Source organism: Nylanderia fulva, unplaced genomic scaffold, assembly GCF_048542155.1.
Source record: "Nylanderia fulva isolate GAGA-0341 unplaced genomic scaffold, ASM4854215v1 Scaffold13, whole genome shotgun sequence".
NCBI lineage: Eukaryota > Metazoa > Arthropoda > Insecta > Hymenoptera > Formicidae > Nylanderia > Nylanderia fulva.
In genome coordinates this window covers 3,944,993-3,967,454 of record NW_028189518.1, presented here as the reverse complement: position 1 = coordinate 3,967,454, position 22,462 = coordinate 3,944,993, and the positions used below count along the sequence as shown (strand labels likewise).

General features: G+C 39.8%; 1 protein-coding gene across 1 annotated transcript; it reads right to left on the bottom strand.

The window, feature by feature from the left end:
- Positions 1 to 4,509: 4,509 nt before the first annotated feature.
- Positions 4,510 to 22,080, bottom strand: Hmx (H6 family homeobox). The gene is made up of 3 exons (XM_029304564.2): positions 20,050 to 22,080; positions 10,065 to 10,402; positions 4,510 to 7,480 (listed from the first exon to the last, which is right to left on the bottom strand). The coding sequence occupies exons 1-3, from the start codon at positions 20,652 to 20,654 to the stop codon at positions 6,627 to 6,629; spliced, it is 1,797 nt and encodes a 598-aa protein (XP_029160397.2). The 5' UTR covers positions 20,655 to 22,080; the 3' UTR covers positions 4,510 to 6,626.
- Between the last annotated feature and the right edge of the window lie 382 nt (positions 22,081 to 22,462).

Here is a 22,462-nt window from a genome sequence, read left to right as displayed (position 1 = left end):
ATTAATTGTAAGACATGGGCGCTCGCAGGATTTTTTCCAGAAGGGGGTATAATTACAATTTTTTGTTCATTCTTAATTTTTTTAAATTTCATTTTTTTATATTAAATATGCAAATAAATTCCAATGTTTTCGAAAGGAGAGCAAATGCTTTGCTCTCTCTTGCCACCCTCTGCAAACGTCCATTTATAAAGATATTATATTTTTATGTATATATAATAAACGAATATAATTAAAATATTAAATATATATAATAGAAGAATTTCATCAGATATAAAAATATTTAAATAAAGCTATCAAAATAATTGCGAATCTTCAAAAATGATACACATTTATCTGCTATCTATCCACGAGATCAAATATAGTAAGGAAACAAAACCTATCTTATCGAGATCTCCGGACTGCAATTTCGTCGCGTTCTCCAGGGATTAGTAACGCGATGTTAATCGAGAGCTCGTTGCATTTATTCATTCATTTCTACGTTTATCGTTTCCTTTTACGGAGGATCGTGTGTGTGTGTGCGTGCGGTTAACGAGCTCCAGATCGCGAAGGCCGGTTTCTTCGGGGTGTGGCTTGCGCTGCCGTGCGTTTTGTCGTGCACACCCGCGGCATCAACGATAGATTTTTCCAAAAAATTATTCCATTAGAGTAATTATCCGGCCTCGAGTCTTCTTTATATATGGACGGGTAATAATGGTCACGGAACGATCGCGGGGGCGATAATGGGCCGCGATAAATCGACCGTGCGCTCACCCTCTCGTTCCGAGAGACGTCATCTGCGGTGGTCATTCGCGTCGTTTCGTGTCGCTACAGCTGTTGTCGCAAAGTCATCGCCGCGTTATCCCCCCTTCACGGTAATTAACTCGATTAGCCGATCGACGAGGTTGCGAGCAAATTAAACGACTTTTTTTTCTCTCTCTCTCTGCGGTAGGCGCGACAATTAATTTCTTATCGCTCCGCATCTCTCGTTGGGGTAATTTAAGTTGGACATGAAGATGGACATCTTCAAGATAGTGTAAGGTTTCTGTAATATTGATGATTTGCATAAAGAAACGCAGGAATTATTTTTCATCGATTCTAATGACTTTTAGATAGGTATAATTAAAATTAATTTCTTTGAAACTTTAAATTGGAAATAATAATTTCACTGTTTCATATATATATTTATCTTTACTTTTGTTAAATTTTAAGATGAAAAAGTTGTCTATATTTGAAAGAGACATCGATATCAATTATAATCATAAAAATAGATTTGGAATGCTGCATAATGCATTTTGTTTAAAAATGTGAGTTCTTATTATTGCTATTAATTAGAGGCAAACGCGATTTAAGAATACAAAAAAAAAGAAAAACTCATCGGTTCCGGGAAATTTTGTGAATTCAGCAATGTAATATGATCGTCACTTACGGGCTCTTAAAAGGACGCGAGTTTTGAGTCTGTTGTCATCCCCTTACGTGTTAAATTACTTTGGGACACGATACGATAGGAAAATAGGAGAGGGAAGGCGTGATGGCGCGAGAGGGCAGCAACTCGACTCCGGATTGCCGGCGACAATGAGCTGGTAAACTTTCGATCCTCGACAAACACAATTTCGATATGCTTTTAAAAACCGGAAAATTTCTCTTCAAAGGAAGTAATACGACGAGGGTCAAGCTAATCGGTGCATACACGTCCCGTTTCAAAAATGCAGCTTTAGATAATAAGCTTTAGATAAATTGAGAAAGATTGGAGCATTTTTTTATGGGGGCATTTTAAATTGTTGTTGTTAAGTTAATTCAAGTTGTTTTTAAATGCAAGTTATAATTGTTTTACAATTTTTTTCTAGTAATTTTGAATTGTTTTAATATGTTAAATCGTCTAATTTTTATCCTGCTTATTTATATATAATATAGATATATAAAATATCAATATACTTGTTAAGCAAAATTATTTTACTTTCATATAATTTCTATCGATAAATTGATAATTAATCCATTATTATTTTATTATCTTTTCTGGTGGCTTATATTATTTTTATATTAATCATATTTCTAATATTACAATTTTATATATGAAAATTCATATCAATTATTAAAATATATTCTTTAATAGTTTTGCGGGTATAAAATTTTAGATCAATTTACTTTGGAAATTGAGTCGCGCCGCTCATCAATCATTAAACAATATTGCTGATTGAATATATGGTAAAAGTTACTTATACTTATTTAATCAACGTTCAGCACTTTGAAAAATTAAATAATAATTGATCTTCGAATTTTATATATATCCTTTTCTCTGCATGTAGGCAGTTTCGATATGTTTCTATAACGAGACATTCGTTCCCCCTTTTTTTTATTTTTACAACACGATGCGTGAGTATACGTATGTATAGTTTTTCGCTATCGGCTCTCCGTTTTACGAACAACAAAAGGTCTTGCGAAAATGTTTTGCGAATAGTCTCCCTGTCGAAATATATTTTTGTATACGGTCATCTTCGTGCGCAGCCATTAGATTTGACGCACTCTTGGAAATGGATCGGACTTACACGATGTAACAAACTTTGAAAATCTCGTTACTTAAAGGAGTTTTCGTTGCTCTTTTTCAAGCTAATATATAATACATTATTAAAGATTTTTACATCGAAATAAAATATTTTTGTTTACGTATAAAAATAATAAAGATATACATCTGAAAGCAGTATTATCAAAGTAAAATTTTTATTCACATAAAGAAATTAATTTTTAAATAAATTTATATTTTATTGTTTTAAAGCGAATTTGTCACTTTTAATGCATACTATTATATAAATATATTCCCATCGGTATAATACATTTTATAATATCTAGGATATTTACTAGATATCTAGATTACGCAATATATGTATTTATTCATTCAATATTCAAGGGATATATCCCATGAATATTTCCCAAATATTTATCTCCAGTGATTTTACAGTGTAAACGCAATTGTATAGAACCCACGCATAAAACAATCGCGGTCGGTAACAGATACATAAACGCGAGACGCTAGACAATATCCTCGATACTAACAATTCCCTCTGGTTCATGAAAGATTACTGCGTGCGGGTATGTTGCGAGCGGGACATTTAGAAGAAGAAGTCGATAAAGCTGTAAATGCTGCGCGAGAGACAAAAAGGCAGATGAATAGAGAGAGATAAAGATAGAGAAAAAAAGAGAGAGTTCATAAAGGTAGATCAGAGAGATCAGAGGCCAGCAAAGAGACACCCGAAGGTGCGATGGCGCGAGAAGTGTTGATTGAAGTGCGCGTACTTACGCATATACTTACTCGGATACGCTGCCACCGCATCATACGTGTGCAACGGATGCGGAATGCAGGCGATGCAGATGCATTGTCGTCGGTCCTCCTTCGTGGTCGCGTTCGCCAGTTTCGCTGTTTCGACGAGCATGAATGCGTGATGTTCGTGCTCCGGAATGCTTGATGCTCCACTCTTGCCAAGAGTGAAAAGAGCTCGTGGAAAATCGCACATACACACGCGTAATTGTTATGCTACGTTTTTGATTATGCAGTCACAAGTCACAGATATCCAACAAATATATACGTCATTTTTTATCTGAACATATAAAATCACTGTACGCGAGAAAAGTTCGTTATTATTTTTGGTAAAAAGAATACAATTAATATTATATGCGTGAAACGCCTATGAATTGCGAGAGAATTGGATATTGGATAATAAATATTCAAGTACCTAATATATATTCATCAGAAATCTGTGCCATGCATATCTTTTACGAGATGCATCGAAATCTTGTTGTTATATTAATTTCTGATTATTGCATTTGTAGCTGATAATTCCAAAATTAAGATTTTTTGAAATTAATCGAATCGGAATTTATGTGCATTGTTTGATTTAAAATTTATCCTCAAATATTGCTTCGTGAATTATATTATTATTATTCATAATTTTGTTGATTCACTGCTTAAAGAAAAGACATTTTACAAGTTGATTATATAAATTAATGACTGTCATATTCTTCTATAGGAATTGAATGATTAGACTTTGAAGTATATTATTCTTTCATATAAATTCTGATAGAGAAGATTTGAAAATTTTTAATTTTAAATTTCGGGAGAATTGATTATTTTATATTTTTCTTTCTCACTGTTATTTGTGAAAAGTTTAGAAATTGCACGATATATCGCAAAAATCCTTTTTCGGTGATAAATTTTTTTTGCTTCACAAGTTTATCGATATTACGTGATCGTATTCAGTGTAGACAACATAGATGTAAATATGAATCAATAGGTTTGATTAACCGATGCACTTTTTGATACGTTCTCGCGACTCCATCAATGAATCGCCCGTCGATTTTATTTTGAAAATGGAACGTTGCAATTTTGTTCTGTGTCAATTTGTTTAGTTACGACACGACCCCTTATAAAGCCGCGCACAACACAATTAATTTTAACTCGGGATTAATTTGGATTCGGGATTTTTGTGAACGTTCCATCGGCGCGTATACCATTGTTCCATTATCTTTTTGCGAGCGCCACAGCAAAAGTGCAATTTAAGCGATATTCGTATTTTTTTTATTCGATATTGTTCGTCGATTCTATAGGCGAATGTCGAATTTACGAAAAGTATTACTTCGCAAACGAGATCGCGACGAATAGCAGCTCAATATCGATCCTGAGAAGAGGAAATACGAATGACGTGTATTGTTATGGTTCAACGATCATTATTTAGCGATTACGAAACGATCGGCTGTACAATAATTTGAGATCCCGGATCACAAATATCCGTATAAAACACGGTATGGCGAACCTTCATCTTAATTGACGTCTATAGATAGGTGATATACAATGTGAGAGAGGCGATATTTCGTAGCTCTACCGTTCTGTTTAATAAAATTATTCGTTTAGATACTTATCACAACATGTGGAATATATCGTAGGAACCCTGCCTGTGTCTTAACATGTGTGTGTCTGTAATATGTATGTATGTGTGTTTTTTGCGTGTACGTGAATATGTGTCCAATTTTACAACCACAGCGAATCCCGTTTTATACATCAGGTATTTGAACCAATGTAATTTCAGCGAGTTCAAATTTCTATAGACACGCGAAAACAATCTCCCGTGTTTATATACGCGCGACAGTGCGGAAACGCGCGCGTAATTTTTTACTTGATATTTCTTTTGCATCGAAAATCGAACTCGCCGAAGTTGCACCGACATTCTAATCCCTGGATTACATTAACGCAGCTCCCGATCACGGGCTCTCGTAGCTCGGTCTCCCTCGGCGCTCAAAATTACAATTAAACGCGAATTATACATTTTGCGCAAAGACTATTTACAGAGGGGTGGGAGGGAGGAAACGATTAGAGAAACGAGCACGATTCGAACAACAATTAAAATATCGGGTGTCGTACAATCATCGCGCGCGGGACGGTTCGAAAATTTCATCCTCGCATCCGCGCGAATTGTTTCTCTCGCAACGCGCATATCGGCACAATTAGAAGTCGCTCTATCGCTCTAATTATTATTCTATCTACAGAGATCCCAAATATATTCAAGTTAAATCGAATGCAAGTAAAATCTAATTCCGATTTCGCGGTGTATCGTCGTAAAATTTTGCATCCCGTGCTGCACAGTTTATACATACCTATATACGCAAACAAACTCTGGAAGCGACAACTTATACGGCGCGATATTATTACATCGGCGACAAACCGGAAAGAGAAACCGTATGAGATCGCGGCCAACTTTCGTCGTCCGTGGCTCGAGAGGAAAGGGAGTTTAAAATCATTATAATCACAGTTCAATTCTCTGCACAATTGCGCGGACTAGTATAATATTTTTGGCGCTTGATATGAAAAAAAGGCCTAAATCTTGAAATGTCTTGGTTTTCCGTGGAAAAAGATAATTTAATTACAAAACGAAATATTATCCAATTCTTAATTATCAATAAAATATTTGTATTATTAATTTAGTACATTTATTATCATTATTTTTTTCAAGACAAATAATATTGCGTTTTGCGACTTAATGCCTCTTTATCAAGCGCCAAAATAATTTTATTGAATAATTTGCAAAAGATTATATATTTTTCTAGGTAACAATAGAAGATAAAGAATATGAATAGAGATATGAGTATAAGCTTGTGCTTAGAAAATGTAGAGTTTCCACTTATCGCGTTTGTATTCCGACAAAATATTTTATTTACCGCCACGAGATGCGCTGCAGGAGAAGAAAGTAAAATCATCATCATCAGGATGATATAAAACTCTTGTTTTAATCTCAAAAAATACAGTAGGTTTCATGGAATTTTCTCAAATTGAATCTTCTATAGTCGTGAGAAAACTCTACATTTCCCGCTTATACTCACATTTATCCACGCCAATTAGTCGCCCAATAGTCCGCACTAGAAAACCATTCGAGTTCCAATATCGGTCTCGATTACCGCCGAGGGGACAGCTGCGCCGTGTGTGATCCGCGATGTCGGGTTAAAGGATGTCTTAGGACGATCGCGAGGACCCGTACGATTGCATTCTACTCGTCTACGTCGATCAGCCTGATGGCGCGACCCAGGCAAGAAGGCGTCGTCGTCGCGTCGCTCATCACCGTCGTCTCCCTCAGCAGACGCAGGCTACCCTCGTAAGTCGGACGGTGTTATTGCGAGGACGTCCGGGGTGGTTGGCCGTTGGGCGGGGGCGGGGGCGGGGGTGGCGGCTGAGGGTGCACCTGGTGGGACAGGAGACTGTGCGCCTGCACGTGGGCCGCCGCCGGATGATGATGGTGGTGTTGATGGTGATGGGAGTAGAAGATGGGCTGCGCCGTGGTAGGCGCGCACGAGGTGCCAACGCCGACGCCGACGCCCACGCCGACGCCGACGCCGACCGAATGCGACAAGGCGGAGGTGACGCCGACCGACGACGGCGGCGGTGGACCCGGGGGTCCGGGTGCCGACACCGAGACGGAGACGCCGCCGGACGTCGCGGTGCCAGCTGACGCCTCGTGATATAGAATCGGCACCCTTACCAGCCTCTGAGTGGCGTGTGCCATATTCGCGGCCTCCAGCTCGGCGGCCAGCTGCCGCTTCCACTTGTTCCGCCGATTTTGGAACCAGATCTTCACCTGGGTCTCGGTGAGCCTGAGCGAGGCGGCGAGGCCCGCTCGCTCCGACGACGAGAGGTAGCGTTTCATGTCGAACGTGCTCTCCAACTGGAACACTTGCGACCTGGAAAATACCGTCCTGGTCTTCTTCTTGCGCTTTATGCTGTTCGATTCGCGACCGTCCACGCCGACTTGCACGTTGTTCTGGCCGCTGTTGTTGTTATTGTTATTGCCACCACCGCCACCGCCGCTCGCCGAAGTACCGTGAAGACTCGTCGAGGTGGATTCGCCCTCGCCGTCGGCGTCCGCGCAATCATCCCCTTCGCCGAGGTCGTCGTGAACCTCGTCGCCACTCGACGGACTCCTCGCACGGTGCAGACGATCGTCGCCGTTGTCGTCGTCGAGCTCGTCTGTGCATAGAAAAATATACGCGTCTTAAACTCCATCGTTGTTTTCCGTATGTATTTTTTTTTTTCAACGCGTATTTATCTCGCATTTCGCGTGTCCTTATTCGAACCATCCCTCGCTTAACTATTTTATCAATTGCATCGAACGCTTATCGATAAATATGAATTTTCTTTCAGGAATTTTTATCGATTTCAATTTTTCATCTAATTTTATCGCAAATTATATTTATAATTATTTCTCTTCTTTTTCAATGTATCTGTCTTGTATGCATATCCTTCTTCGAATCACTCTTCACTTAACTATTAATAAGTTGCATCGAACGTTTATCGATAAACACGAATTTTCTTTCAGAAATTCCGATTTATTCCGAGTTTTCATCTGATTTTATCGGAAATTATATTTATAATAATTTCTTTTCTTTTTCAGCGTATTTATTTTTAGTTGCAATTAAACACTTTACCCGAAACCGATCGTTACTTGTAACATTTTTCTGCGTTAATTTTTTTGCACCAGTTATATTCTAAAAATCAAATATCTTTTTGTTTGTAAGAATTTTTTTCTATCTTTTTAACTGGGATTGTTCTTAACGATTAGTGAAACCAGTTCGATTAATAGTTTGATTGATGTATAATATTATAATTGTGTTGTATCATATAATGAGATATTTAGTAGTTAAATATATGCATAAGGCATACATTATATATGTATTGATCGTATATAATCAAATAGTTAATGAGAGAAAGGTAAACGCGTTAATCGCCCTTCTTTTTAAATGCATCCGCATGCATCAATCAATTCAGCGAGAACGCCTTGGATTTACAAATTCCCTCACGCGCACTCCGATAGATCGCCATTATATAATTTCTCTATCCGTATTGAATATTTAATCAATTAATAGAACACTAATTAATATTCTATTAATCCATTTTGACATAATTGCTGTGTATTAAATTGCGTGTGTAAACGAAGATACATCATCCGACGACATTATTTGTGTGACATATGCATATATTTGGGTATAAAATTCCGCCGTCGCGTCTCCTTTTAAAGTATATGACAAAAGGAATGTATAACAATTTTATTCATTTTCCCTTTATAAATATTTTTTACACTTTTTTACATATATGCCTTTTCAAATTGGCATACAATACTTTACGATCTTATTTGAATAATTCATTAATCTTTCTCTAATCATTTCTGTCACTCGGTAGTTAAATTTTTCTGAAATATTGTAATAATCCTGTCAATGGAATATATATTTTCGGTAATAATAATATAAAATATAACGACATTTGCAATACGGATAAATAATTATTTTTCTATTAGTGTAAATGTCATTAATGGTATGTATATTGGTGAATTTAATTCTTTTTCTCTACAAATAATCGTTATAGCGTAGATAAAAAAAATCGGCTCTGAAACGAAACTAGATACAATTCTTTTTTATAATCAATAATTTGATATTTGTTAGGAGAAATATACATATAATCGAGGGGAAACGCATATTTTTAAAAATACGTTTTCCAGTTTTTCTTATTCGTTGAGTGAGAGAGCACATCATTACTATTATATACTATTAAAACAATATATGTTAAGAAAAACTCCTGATCTTTTGAATTCGTAGATTTTAAAGTATTGTTTCTATTTGTTCTATACTTTTCATATTTTATATTTTAGATTATATCTATTTATTTTGAAGAAATTAAATTTTTAGCAATCTCTGAGAAATCATGATAAAAATAATACATGACAGTAATGAAACAATTATTATTACTATATCGTTAAAGAATTTAACGTTATGATGCGGGAACGCGCTATCAAGTGGAAAGAAGAATTCAGCATTTGTAGATGCGGATAGTAACTATCTAAGTGCTTAGGCAAGGTGGCAGAAGCAAAACGATTGCTGGGTAAGGCGATCGACGTTGGTTTGTCGTGGTGGAAGCCGTGGAAGCCTTACGCGTATTTGTATACGCAAAGAGATACAGATAGATATAGACGCGCGCGCGTCGATCTCTATACATATATGTATAGACAATATATGTATATCTGTATATCTATGAGAGGTCTCGCGTTAACTTTCGTTTCTTTTATTTCTTTTAAGCTTTCCTTTGCGATTTCGCGGCTCTCCGTAAATTGTGGCACATAATCTTTATTCTTTAATCTCTCTTCAAAATGCGATATATTAATTATTTATTTTGATATTAAACACATTTTATTATGCATAGAAAATATTAAATATAATTTTAAATATTTCATTTAATATTTTTTAAATTTAATACATTTAATATTAGTTTCTTTTAATGATTAAGATAATGGTACCACCGATTGTACAGAGACTTAGACCAGGAGTTTAACTCTCACATTTTTCTATCTTTCGCTTAATCAAAGAGATTCAAGCAGAGATACGTTTCATAGTATACAATACTTTGATGCTTTATTGGAGCACCGCATTTTGTGCGAAACAATGTTAACACATTTCCGTTCCCTATTTTCTTCCAGATTATTCCAAGTCCTTAATCCTAAATAAGTCGTCTCGATCTGCTTACAGGTACGCATAAGGGTGACTAAGAAGGACCTTAAACTTACCTCGCTGCGGGAAAGACGCGGACGCAGGGCTGACACGGCTGAGGGTGCCGACCACGTCGCTCGGCGAGGGATGCTCGAGCGTTTGCAGGCTGTGCGTTGGCCTCCACGGAAACGGCCAGCCGGCGCCGCCGAGCAAAACTCCGCGAATACCGTCGGCGTCGACGATGTCCGGCGACTGGCCAGCAACTTGCACGGCGTTGCTGAGAGCGGACGACGCCGCTGCGGCCAGTCGCGAATGGTGCTGATGCTGCTGCTGCTGCTGATGCTGATGGAGATGCTGCAGCGTCGACGGGTAGAACAGGCCGCCGATGCCGACCGGATATCGACTCGCTATCAATCTACGACAAGATAACGCATTGATGTTTACTGCTACACAGTACGGAGGATCCATGAGCAACTGAAAGAGTCAACGGGAGGCGGAGATTCTTCGTAAAGGTTGGTGAAGGTTTCAAATAGAGAGAATTTTTGTTGAATCGTCCAGCTTTATTCGGATTGATGATCCGAGAAATGATTTGGTCTCTAATAAGAGATGTTTAGGAGAGATGTATAGTTTAAGACGTTGATACGTAAATAGGCTTTGACAAAGTTAAGGATCTTTGCTTTCTTGAATTAAGTAAAGAATATCGAAACGTCAAAACAAATGTTCTTATTCGTTTAAATATGCAAGAAGACTTTATTTTCTTCAGAATTTTAATTTGAAGAGTTTTTTTGCTATTGAGATAACGTAATGTTGAATATTAGAAATTCTTTGAGTAAAAAAAAACAATCGAATTATTAACATGTTGATCGGGATTTTTAGAATATACTCTGCAGATAGTTTTGTGAAATTATAATATAATATAATCAATTGCAGAGACTTAAAATTAAATGTCACATTTAATATTTAATAGAATATAACATTCGCGTTATTATATTAGAAGATGATATTTTAACATGACATGAACGCGAAGAATAACGTCATTACGTCAAGAATAATGGTAAGTAATTAATTGACAAGAGTAAATTAATATTAGATAACTATATGTGGCGAAGTCCTTTAAGCTTCATATAGAAAATAATAATGAATACACGAATTTCGGAAAATTTATTTCCGAAAAATCACGAATACAATTATCGTTATAATTAAGAGATCTGTCTGTCTGTCAAAATTGTGGTAATTTGAATACGTGTTCGTTATACGTGTATAAGTACCATCGTTCGTAGTCGTTTCGGCGGCCATTACAACTTCGGATTTACTCAACCGCTCGGGAGAAAGCAAAATTTTCCATTGTCGGAATATTTGGATACGGTGTTTGCGTCGCAACAATAGCCAGACGTGCTACGAATAAACGCTCGACTGGCTATTAAGATTAAAAATCCGCTTAGAGCAAGAAGCTCTCGAAGAGATCGTCGCCCTGACCAGAGGGTATTATACCTGCATCACGAGCAGGAGCCCTTCCAGTAGCGAATCTAGTAGAGAGATCCCTTATTCATAGAGATTTTAATTGAAACGATTCTTTTATAATTGTATGAGCAATTTCCACATACAAATCTTGAAAAATGTGCATTCCATCCCGATAATATGACACGATAACCAAAGCAAAAGCGACGAAAACGTTTCGTGAAATTCGTGAACCGGGTAGTCGCAGGGCCTTCCTAGATCGTTTATCGACAAATCCGTCACTGGGTCTTTTCACGGTCAGTTGTTCTCCGGCTCTTAACGATTCGGTCGCTTAACGAGAACACTCTCGTTTTTCCCTGAATTGTTACTTCCGGCTAAGCGCTAAGCGCCGTCGCAGCTGCACGCGTCGTAGAAACTTAATGCAAGTAACACCGATTTGCGGTGACGATTCGGGTAGAAATATAGGCAGAGGATCGCAACCGGCAGGGCCGGCTGGTTGGGCCGAGGAGGCTTCGGAAGCCCTAGCACTTCCCCGGCAGTCTGTCTGCAACGAGCGATCTGATCTCGTTTCGATACGTGCTCGTCTTGCAAAAGCGTATTCAACATTGTTAGCGAGCACTTTGCACCTAGTATCGCTTAGCCTACAATATAGGTCCTGTTTCTGCACTAATAGATAGGTTCAACAATTTGTTCGCTTTAATGTTTTATTACAGCGATGCCGGTTTAATTGCCCGCTCTTGATTCAATTGATTTCGGAATCTAGCAATTTATTTAGTCTTCATTCATCTTGAAACGATGTAATAGTTTTTAAATTTTCATAAAATTATATTAATGACATCTGCAATCTAATGTTGCATAATTTAAAAAATCTTATGATTTGTTATCGCGTTACAAAATTAAAAGAAGTATTATTGCTTTTCTTAGATTTCAGCGTAATTTCTTTATTATTTCAAAAGGCTCTTGAGCCAATTAAATCTGCAATACAAATATTATTTAATTTAATTGGCTCAAGAGCCTTTCGAGATAATAATTTTATTTTTTGTTAAGAGATAGACTTAATATAAAATGCATTTTTTATTGGATAAATTGATCGAACGTTGATTTCTCTTTCAAGAAATAATTTCTTTGTATTAAAGAATTAGCAATGTATATATGCAACACTTGTTTATCATTGAGATGAGGGTGTCATTCCGGGCGATAGATATAATACAATAACAACAACACCACGATAACGAGACTGCTCGGGACCGAAACAGAGAAAGAATTGAGAGACCGTCCCTAAGAGAATTCCTCAGCGACACGCGATCTTCGGCGCAGCTCTTCCTCCCTCTCCGATTTCCTCGGCATCGGAACGAGATATCGAGGTCCTCGAGAGGGCTTCGCATGGCTAACGGGAGAGAAGAGACCGATCTGGGGCACACAAATGCCGCGTAAAAGATAAAGGAAATCTGACAACCGCCTGTTTGTAAGCATTCAGAGACCCTTCCCTGAAGGAGCAGGTATAAACACTAAACACTCGGATCTCTCTCGGCGGAGAGATCTTTCACCTTTTACCGTCTAATTTCACAGGACTTACATCCTGGACGAGCAGAAGCACTCGGCGACTAGACGGTTTACGAGTTCTTTTTCCGTATGTAGGTACTTGAGGTACTCTTCAGCGATACCTCTCTTGAATGAGCTCTCTTGATTCAGGTCATCGAGCATGCACTTGACTCACGTCTCGCTTCTGATTTCTATTCCTCTTCTCTCGCCAACAATTATATTCGCGCGTTTAATTTCTAGCTGATATATTAATTTCTTCCTTATATCTCTTAGCTTTGTAATAATATCTTTTAATATTTTTTTTACTTGAATATAAATTTAATGACAATGATTTTGCCATTTGCAAGTTGGAGAAAAATCTCAAAAGAGAAATGATAATAGCCCCTTTTTATAAATATCGTATTTTTTAAATCTCTTAGATACTTTAGTGATAAAAATACAAAGACTACTTTCTGTGAAAGTAAGAGTTACTTGAATTAATTAAAGAATATATTTTTTTTTTATTTGTTTTATGCTACTTTTTCTACGACTTTGAAACCAATTTTATTTTCTAAAATTCAACGCAATTAAAATACTTACTTTTAAAATGTTTTGCTGAGAAAAATTCATTTTAAAGATATACCCTATAAGAGATATATTTTATAATTCGATAGGTATATATATATATATATAATTAATTTGTAACTTAATCTGACACGATGTTAACGACATTTTTTAATTTCGCGTTGGCACTTAATTTTTTTTAATTGGTACATACCTATTTTGATACGAGCAATATGCTTTCATTGAAAATTTCCGTTAAAGTTTTCCCTCCGTGTCTTCAATAACGTGTTATACCGCTTGCTTGTATTGATTATTATTCTGCTTCTGCTTGCGTTCAGTGAGTAAGTGCCATTCTCAAATATAAACTCTTTATGCCGTTAACGATCGCTCGTAACACGATACGTTTCGTCGTGTATCGTTACACTAGGGGTAGTTAAGAGCGTAGCGAAGAAAGAGAAGTCGATCGCGCGCGCGTTTACTAGCGAAAGTGCGCCCAAAGCGGTTTGCAATCTGTATGCTCAACATGCAATCATCACTCTGTGCCTTAGAGAAAAAGGAATAAAAGCAAAGAAATGGCAGAAAAAAGTAGATTATTGGAATATATTAACGAGAAACAAATAAAGAGAAAAAGAAAAGAGAAAAAGAAAAGAGAAAAGAACTAGATGAATGATAAATTTATGAATAACCATATTTTATTTATGTATTTATTTTTAATCTAATTATTTTCTTTCTTTTATTCTTTTATAATTGCATGTCGTGTTACATGACACACTTTATCGTTACACACCGTCTTATGAAGCGCCATCGAGATGATCCAACAACTATTTATTGGCTTTCAAAGCCGTTCGAACTAAATCTACTAGTTGGCTTCATTACGTTCTAGCTTGTCAGAGACTATTTAAATCTGATGTATTTTTTCTAAAGAAAACTTTATCATCTGCTAATGCAAATTTTCTTTGTCAACAAATTACTTATGCAGAGGAATAGTTACCATTTTTAATGACGCAAATTATGTTGAAAATCGATTTATAAAGAGCCGATGCGAATTTGAATAATATATAGGTACGAAATTATATTTCGACTCGTATCAGTCGCGTCTTCCTGTACAATTTTTTTTTAATCGAGAGACCATTTTGTGTGGACGAATCAGTGTCGGATGAAACGGAGGGAATTGTATCTCGCTGCAATTACGATCCGCGGTCCATACGACCGCCGTCGTCGCTCATATCCCGCATTTGTTCCCAACGTCGAAACATCCATATCGTTCGCGAATAGGCGATCATACACAATAGGCTTTATCGTATCTTCCTTTGAAACTTGTAGCGCGATTCCACCCTAATTAACGAATCATTCATCAGCACTGTAATTAACGAGGCAGTCTCTATCGCGGATTATCAGACGGATTCTTCCGTTCCCGGCGTTCCATCGCGCCCGCGGTAACGTTTCTGAATATAAGCTCTCGCAAAATCTCGACGAGCAAAAAATATTTTCGCGATACTCCGTATTCCCCGAGATTCAATGGTTTGCTGATCTTGCGAACCGACGCGAACGAATCCGAAAGCGCAGGAATTGAAAACGCGACAAGACGCGTGCAATTATTAATTCGTAAATGTACAATTCAGTATATAATTCAATAATTCAATAATTTTTCAGACAAATATACATATGTAGTATGATATTCATGAGCGTCCGCAGAATTGTTTCTAGAAGGGGACATAATTAATTTTTTGTATGTTTTTTTATTTTTTGTTTTTAATTAAAAATTTTTTTAGTTATTTTATTTTAATTTTTTTCTATTAAATATGCAAATAAATTTGTGTTTATTCAAAGGGAATGCAAATGTTTAATTTTTTTACTGGTTCCAAGGGAGGGCAAATGCCCTCTCTTGCTCTCCTCTGCGGACGTTCATGATATTTCCATTAAAATACGAAAGAGAGCTCGAAATCTTTTTAATTTTTACAATTGTTTTGGATCAACTCGCGATGGAATCTCTAAACGTACATTCGTAATAAAATATATGTATTCGGTACATCATCTATATATGCGCATCAACTCTCGAGCAACATTTTTCCGGCTCGAGTCGCACTTTAAGGAGATTCTCGGAGATGCGATTGTTACGATTTCATAAAGCGCGCACATATATATATATATATATCGGGCGTATCTCTCTCCTGCGCGTAAATCTTTGCGTGCGTACTTATTCCTGCGGAGAAATATTATTATTTGATCAGTCATAAGTAGAAGGATGGAGGCTGCCGAGATCGCATGGCGCCTCGTTCCTCTCCCCACGACCTTGGCGAGCGAGAATCTCAGAGGCTGGAGCGTAGAGCGGCGATTTAATAATAAATCGGGTTTAGAACTTGCGCGCTTCCTCCCGGAAGAGAGAGACGTAAGGGCTGCCGCCTGGCTTTTCGGGCTAAATGGGCCGCGGGATAGGTAGGTGCTCGTTTCTCGAGGGAATCTTAGGCTCCTTAACCTTGGACTATACCGGCGCACGGTGTTTCATCCGCATCCATTATGCACTCGATGCCTAATTGATTTTTTACCCCTACCCTCCTCTTACGGTGGATATCTCCTATCGGTATCTTGACGCGCGTGTTTCGGTCGTCCGACGCGAATTACAGGGAATTTTGTGTTGGCAGTCGCTGGCAATGTTAATTAGCGTGCTTGCGAAATGTGCTCGGAACACATACATATATATAGGCGTATATATTGCGTGAACGCGCAATCGTTGCGTAATTCTACGCCGCCGAGCGAATTTTTGTCGAATTGTATTTAAATGCGCAAATGGATCCGAATAGAATATATATATATAAAATTTGTAATTTTATGGCGTGGCGCAGTTGTTACAAGCGAGACGCGTCTCTTTGTTATGCAATCGCGGAAATGAAAATCCGTGTCGATCACTAAATCACTATATTTATTTTACGTTAAGTTGCATTTACGAGTGACTCGATATGCTTTTCTCGACGCTGTTAGGAAAAAGAAAACAGTCAATTATATTATTCGAGGTACGGTATTGCATCGTCGATGTATTTATATAATAAGCATCCTTTTCACTAATTTAGTTTAAAAAAATTAATACTTGATATAATTTATAAATTTTTATAGACTTGAGATGAAGACGAAGATGTTTAGACACTTGTAAATAATTTTGAGAGGGAGAATTTCATAAATATAAAAGATGCTTGTTCTATAATCTAGTGCGAGTGTCAAACAATCTAATAGTTAAAAAAAAATTATTATTTGACGATTTATAAATTTTTATAGACCTGGTATGAAGACAAAAAAATGTTTAAACACTCGCGCATAAATAATTTTGCGAGGGAGAATTTCGTGGACATAATGATGCTTTTTTTGCCATAATCCGGTGCGAGTGTCAAAAAAATCTCATTTTTCGGCCAAAATAAAATTAGCTATATACGCCCCGGACGAAAATCTGTTTATGGTTACCATTTATCAGTCGCGGTAAGTTTGTTTGCGCGAAGGGTTCCATTCGATGAAGCTTTTCTCGTTGACTGAAGTGTGCCCCAACGGTGCATACGAGTGGAACTTAATCAAATGGTAAACGGGTGGAAAACAAGCAATAACGTCGTAGAGCCAAGCATGGCGAGGACGTGGCGAAAGGGCGACGATTCGGAGGGTGGAGGGAGAAAGAGAGGAAGGGAGAAGACAGACCCGTCAATCGGGAGGGGGTGTAAATCTGATAAAATCATCTCGAACCCTCGAGTCTCTCTTGCCCCTTTGCCGCGCTCGGATTCTCCTCGTAGATATATCCGATAGCAGACGCGGGGGCTCTCCTAAGTAACGTAAGTAATGTAAGAGGGTGGGTTGTTACTACGGTTGTTATTAAATGAGACAGCCTAATAGGCCCATTACGGACCCCTTCTTGCCGGTCCATTCCCACATAATATAATCCTCACCGCACGCGCTCGCTCGTTGCCGCTGTCCCTTAACGTCTCGCCAGCCCCCGATATATGTCGTGTATATCTTGATCCGAAGTGAACTCACGCCTACGAAAATCTTTGGTCTCCGAACGGCTCGCGCGAAAAACTGCTCCCAATACATATTCCTTTCTACCCGTAATCCGGGTTGACGTGCGCGGAAACAGAATGTCAACCGAGTCCAAATATTTCAGGCTTTTTCAACGAAAGTTAAGTTTCCTTTTCGCGAAAATGTCGAGAAAATAAGGGTCATTAGTTTTTGAATTTCTTGAGCAATCAAGCCTTAAAACACAAGAATGTTGCAAAATTATTCGAAAAAGGAATTTTGTTATTTCTCTTAAAATATTAATTGGTGTATTTATTAAATAACTTTACTTAATTAAATAAAATCAAGTTTGAATTGATCAAAACTGAAAGAAAAAAAGAGAACGATCTTTCTGAACAAGCATACAGATATATCTTCTTCAATCTATTTCGAAAATACAACGGGCATAACATTACATATCGCAAGAATTAAAATTTCCTCCAGTATCGCGATATTGCTCGATATAATTCAGTTAATGCAGTTTGCATTTCTAATGCGAAACGGAGAGAGAGAGAGAGAGAGAAAGAGAGGCACTCTGTGCATTTGCAGTGCACGTGTGCGTGTAAAATTATGCCAACAGCGATAGTGAAGCAACGGATATTAATCCGTCGCAATGGTATTGTCGAATCTCTCGGGTGTCAAAGTTTCGCGAATGCGTATTTTTATCGTTAAAACATTAGCGCGTGGCAGAGTTTCTAATTGCCTGGGAGAGAGGGTGCGGTCTTAATTTATTCAACAATTCTGCCAATTACGCGAGCGGCGAATATGAATAACGACGTTGTTACGAATTAATTAATCATTAGTAAGTATTAGCAACTCCATTTGCCGACACTTTTGCATTAATATTAAATAACGATGACCATCGAATTAGCCTTTAAACGATGGCGTTTAATTATTGAATTATGCAGAAATACACATTATTTCTTTCTTTTATTTTTATTTGATCTCTATTTTATTAAAAAAAAAAAATGCCTCTTGAAGAGATGTTTTACGCGCGAAGCTGCATGTTATAAATAATAAACTAATATCGACGTTGGCTCTACGTATTTTACTCGACGCTGACAGACATATCGTTCTACGGGAAATGAATGACGATCGCCAATCAGTATAAAGGTTCGAATTTCGGCCAGTTATTTCGACGCCATCAACCAATAAAACCGAAGGTCACATTGCCGCATCAACTGAGTTTAATATAAAGGTATTGTGTACGTTGTACGCGAATAAACGACGCGCGCGCGATACACGTGTTTGCGACGCAAAGTGCTCTCGCGGTGTTGCTAAAAAGCGTTATTATAAAATCGTTGTTATGCATGCCGTTTCATTTTTTTTTTTTTTTTTCGTAACACGCGGCGCTTGTTTTCCGTGGAAATGAAACGCGATGCTTCTATAATATACAACTAATCGTTTTTAAGACCGAATTTAGAAACACGAAGCTTCACTTTCACGGTTTCCTCGTCGAGTGATCGTATCGCGTGATTATATCACACGCACCTTACTTAGAAATGTCACAGATTTTGCAAACCTTCTTCGCGTGAGACGTGTAAAGTCAAAATAATAAAAAGAACAGCTGATCGTAGGTTCTCTCGTGTTTTAATAATCGGTTAAAAATGATAAAGAATCGGAAAAAATGAAGAGGGTATGCAAATATGGGAGAAAGAGTTTATTGTTTGACTCATTCGAAGTGCACTTTGCTTCGGCAATTTTAATGATATAGAATTATCAAGCTAAGCAATGTAAAATTGAAGCGGAAAAAAAGGGAGATGAAATTTTCCATTTTTTTTTTGTTATGGAAAATAGACTTTAGAAAAAGCTACATTCTCGAGTGAAAGTGCATGACATCAGTTACATATTCGTTCTACATATCGTCGCTATACGTATCTTATTTTTCAAAACGAGACATGTAAAATTCATTTACGCGTCAGCTAACTCTTGTGTTCAGTTTGACACAAATGATATTCATGTTGTGTCAGTTCTTTATACTTTGGTAGACCCATTATATAATATCTGGTAAATCTATACGATGACCAACTTATAACTTGCGGATAATGGAAGTTGATGAGTTGACGTTTAATGATCTACAGAAATTATCACAATATTTGAAAATATACAATCGCGCGCGTCAATAATAATATCAATATCCGTTATCTATCGTTTTTGTTTGTTGACGCGATGCGTTGAAATAACAAAGAGCTACTTGTGCAAGATATTTTTCATAAAATTTGACATAAAGCAATGATCGTGATAGAAATGTATTTATCGAATAACGAAATCTTAAGAGCTCTTAAGAAGTCTTTATATACCATTTACTTTCACGATTGTGTGATCTCATTATTTAAAAATGTTCGCTTATCTTCAAAGATGTAGAGACCGAGATACATATCGTCTGAATGTATGAAAAGAGCGCTAGTGCGACGAGACCAACTCGTTACGTTCCTCAGCTGTCGCTAAGAGAACTCACGAAGGTAGAAGATCGAGTCCAAGGCCACGTACCTTGATAGCATCGCGAGATCTGCCGAGGCCTGGTGTCCCAGCAGCGGATTGGCGGAAGCGTCGCCGGGCGGCGAGAAGGTCGCGGCCGGACTGGTAGCACTGGTAGCACATCCGATACCGATACCCGCGGAATTGGCCCTGGGTTCCAAGGCGGGGTGACCGGTCGCGGAGATCCCGCGCTGGCCGCCGGACAGCCTGAGTGACGTCGGCGAGGACAGGACTCTACCGGGGCTGCCGCAGGACGGCGGGATCCTCTGCGAGTTTTGCGAGTTGGTCTGCGGTAACGGCGAGGTCCTGTCGACGTCCGACGACTGTCTCTCCCCGGAACCCGTGGACGTTGTCGAATCGACGGGCGGCGATTCCGGTCTGCCCAGAATACTGGAGATACTAAAGGACGTGTACTGCGGATTGCAGGCCGGCCTGAGCGCCGGCTTGCTGACCGAGTCGAAGCTAAACGAGTGGTGATGATTGTTCAGGCCGCAACCGGACTTGCCGTTCTTCTCCTGCAGTAGCAGTTCCGCCGGCGTCGAACTGCTCCTGGAACCTTCCAATTCCAGATCCTCCTCCGAGACCACCGAAACCTCGATCTCGGTCTCGCCGGACATCCTGCGTGCCACCTGTCCACTCGGGGAGATCTCCTGCTGCGGCAGTTCTTCCGCGGGCTAGCCCAGCTAGCCCGAACGATACGCGACGTTTCGAATAAACAAGGTTGGTTCGACGAGACTTGGAGATACTCGTATTCTCGTAGCGAGCCGATCCCGACGGTTAAACGGAATCCGACGTCTCGCGCGACGCGACTCGGCTGTCCCTCTTGGATGATCGCATATCAGGACGAGACACCCACACGCGCGTACACATACACACACACAGACACACACACACACACACAGGTACGTACGGCGCGTTGATCGTGGCTCAGATGACGAGACTGCCGCTCGTTAGTAGTCGATGATGCGCGGCCGTCGCCAGGACGTTCTCGCGCGTCGTCGTCGTGGATCGCGCAGACGGATCGCTCGATCGCGCGACATTCGTAAGCGATACCCTGGACGACAGGATGATAGGAGACAAGACACTTGGAGGGCCCACCCTTCGTTCCTCTCTCCCTATCGTCCTTCCGCCACCTATCACACCCCCTTCTCTCTATCTTCACCACCCTCTCTCTCTCTCTCTCCTTCTTCACCACCACTCCTATCAAGAGCTCCAACCTGATACCTAACTTCTCCTCTCCTTCTTTCGTTCACCCGCGGCGCGCAAAGCGTTTCTCGCGCGTGTAACACCGAGGCCAAGGTACACTATCAGTGCTGTCACCTTCCCTGAGTCACTACCACTGATCGCATACTCGTCGCATACCGGCGACGTTGTTGCATCGTCCCGTCATCGTCGCGACGCGTCCGTTCCAAAACGATCGACGACGACGAAGCAGCAGCAGCAGCAGCAGCTTTATATACGTTCGGTTGTTGCGGGTAAGAAAAGTCGTCGCGTTGGATCCGCTCGCGACGCGTCGGAATTTCGGGTCCGCGCGACGTAACGTTCAGAGCGTCGGCGCGCGCTGACAAGCGTTTCGGACCGCGCTAGAAAGAGAGCAGTGCGCGGGCACCCTCGTGTCCTGCGATACGCTTCGCGGCGCGGAGTGACGAGCCGCGGCGGATGGGCGCACTGTGTGTGCTCGCGCTATTAAGGGTAGGAAAACGCCGGAGAAACCGCAGGTCACACGGATGAGGAGAGGCTCGTTCTCGCACGTATACACACACATCCTCGGGATTTGTGCGAGAGGGTAGGAGGAACGCGCGCGGGGTGTAGAGTACGCGACGACGACGAGAGGGAGGGAGAACGTCGGCGGCGGGGAGATAGATAAGACAGAGAGAGAGGAAAGAGCGCTTCGGAGTCACGCTTCGAGAGTCACGGGGTAGTTATTGCGCGCCGCGCGATAGCTAGACTGTAGGGTGCGAGAGGGAGGGGATGAGCGACCCGTTCGCTGGAACGGGGCGAGTGGATAAATTAGAGGGTGTCGGAGGGAGACGAAACGAAGGGAACACGTCGAGGGAGAAGAAGGGGTGGAAAGCAGAGAGAGAGAGAGAGAGAGAGAGATGGGGCGCGGAACGGACGGCTAAGCTGCAAGTTGTCGGAAGGGGTGTCGGTGCGGTTGGGATAGGTAGGTAGGTAGGTAGGTGGCGGGGCGGAGCCTACAGCTTGCCAGGGGTTGGTTTTCCGGACTCCTCATAGGACGGAGATGCGATCGATGACACGGCTACCCGTTGGGGTAACCCTCGCCGCGGACCAATCGCGTCGGTCGCGCCGTCCTTAACTCGGAAGATACTCGCCCTCGACGTTTCGCGCTCGAAACGCGAACCCACGGCGACGGGGTGGTTATACGCGAGACGACGAGGTGAGAGAGAGAGAGAGAGAGAGAGAT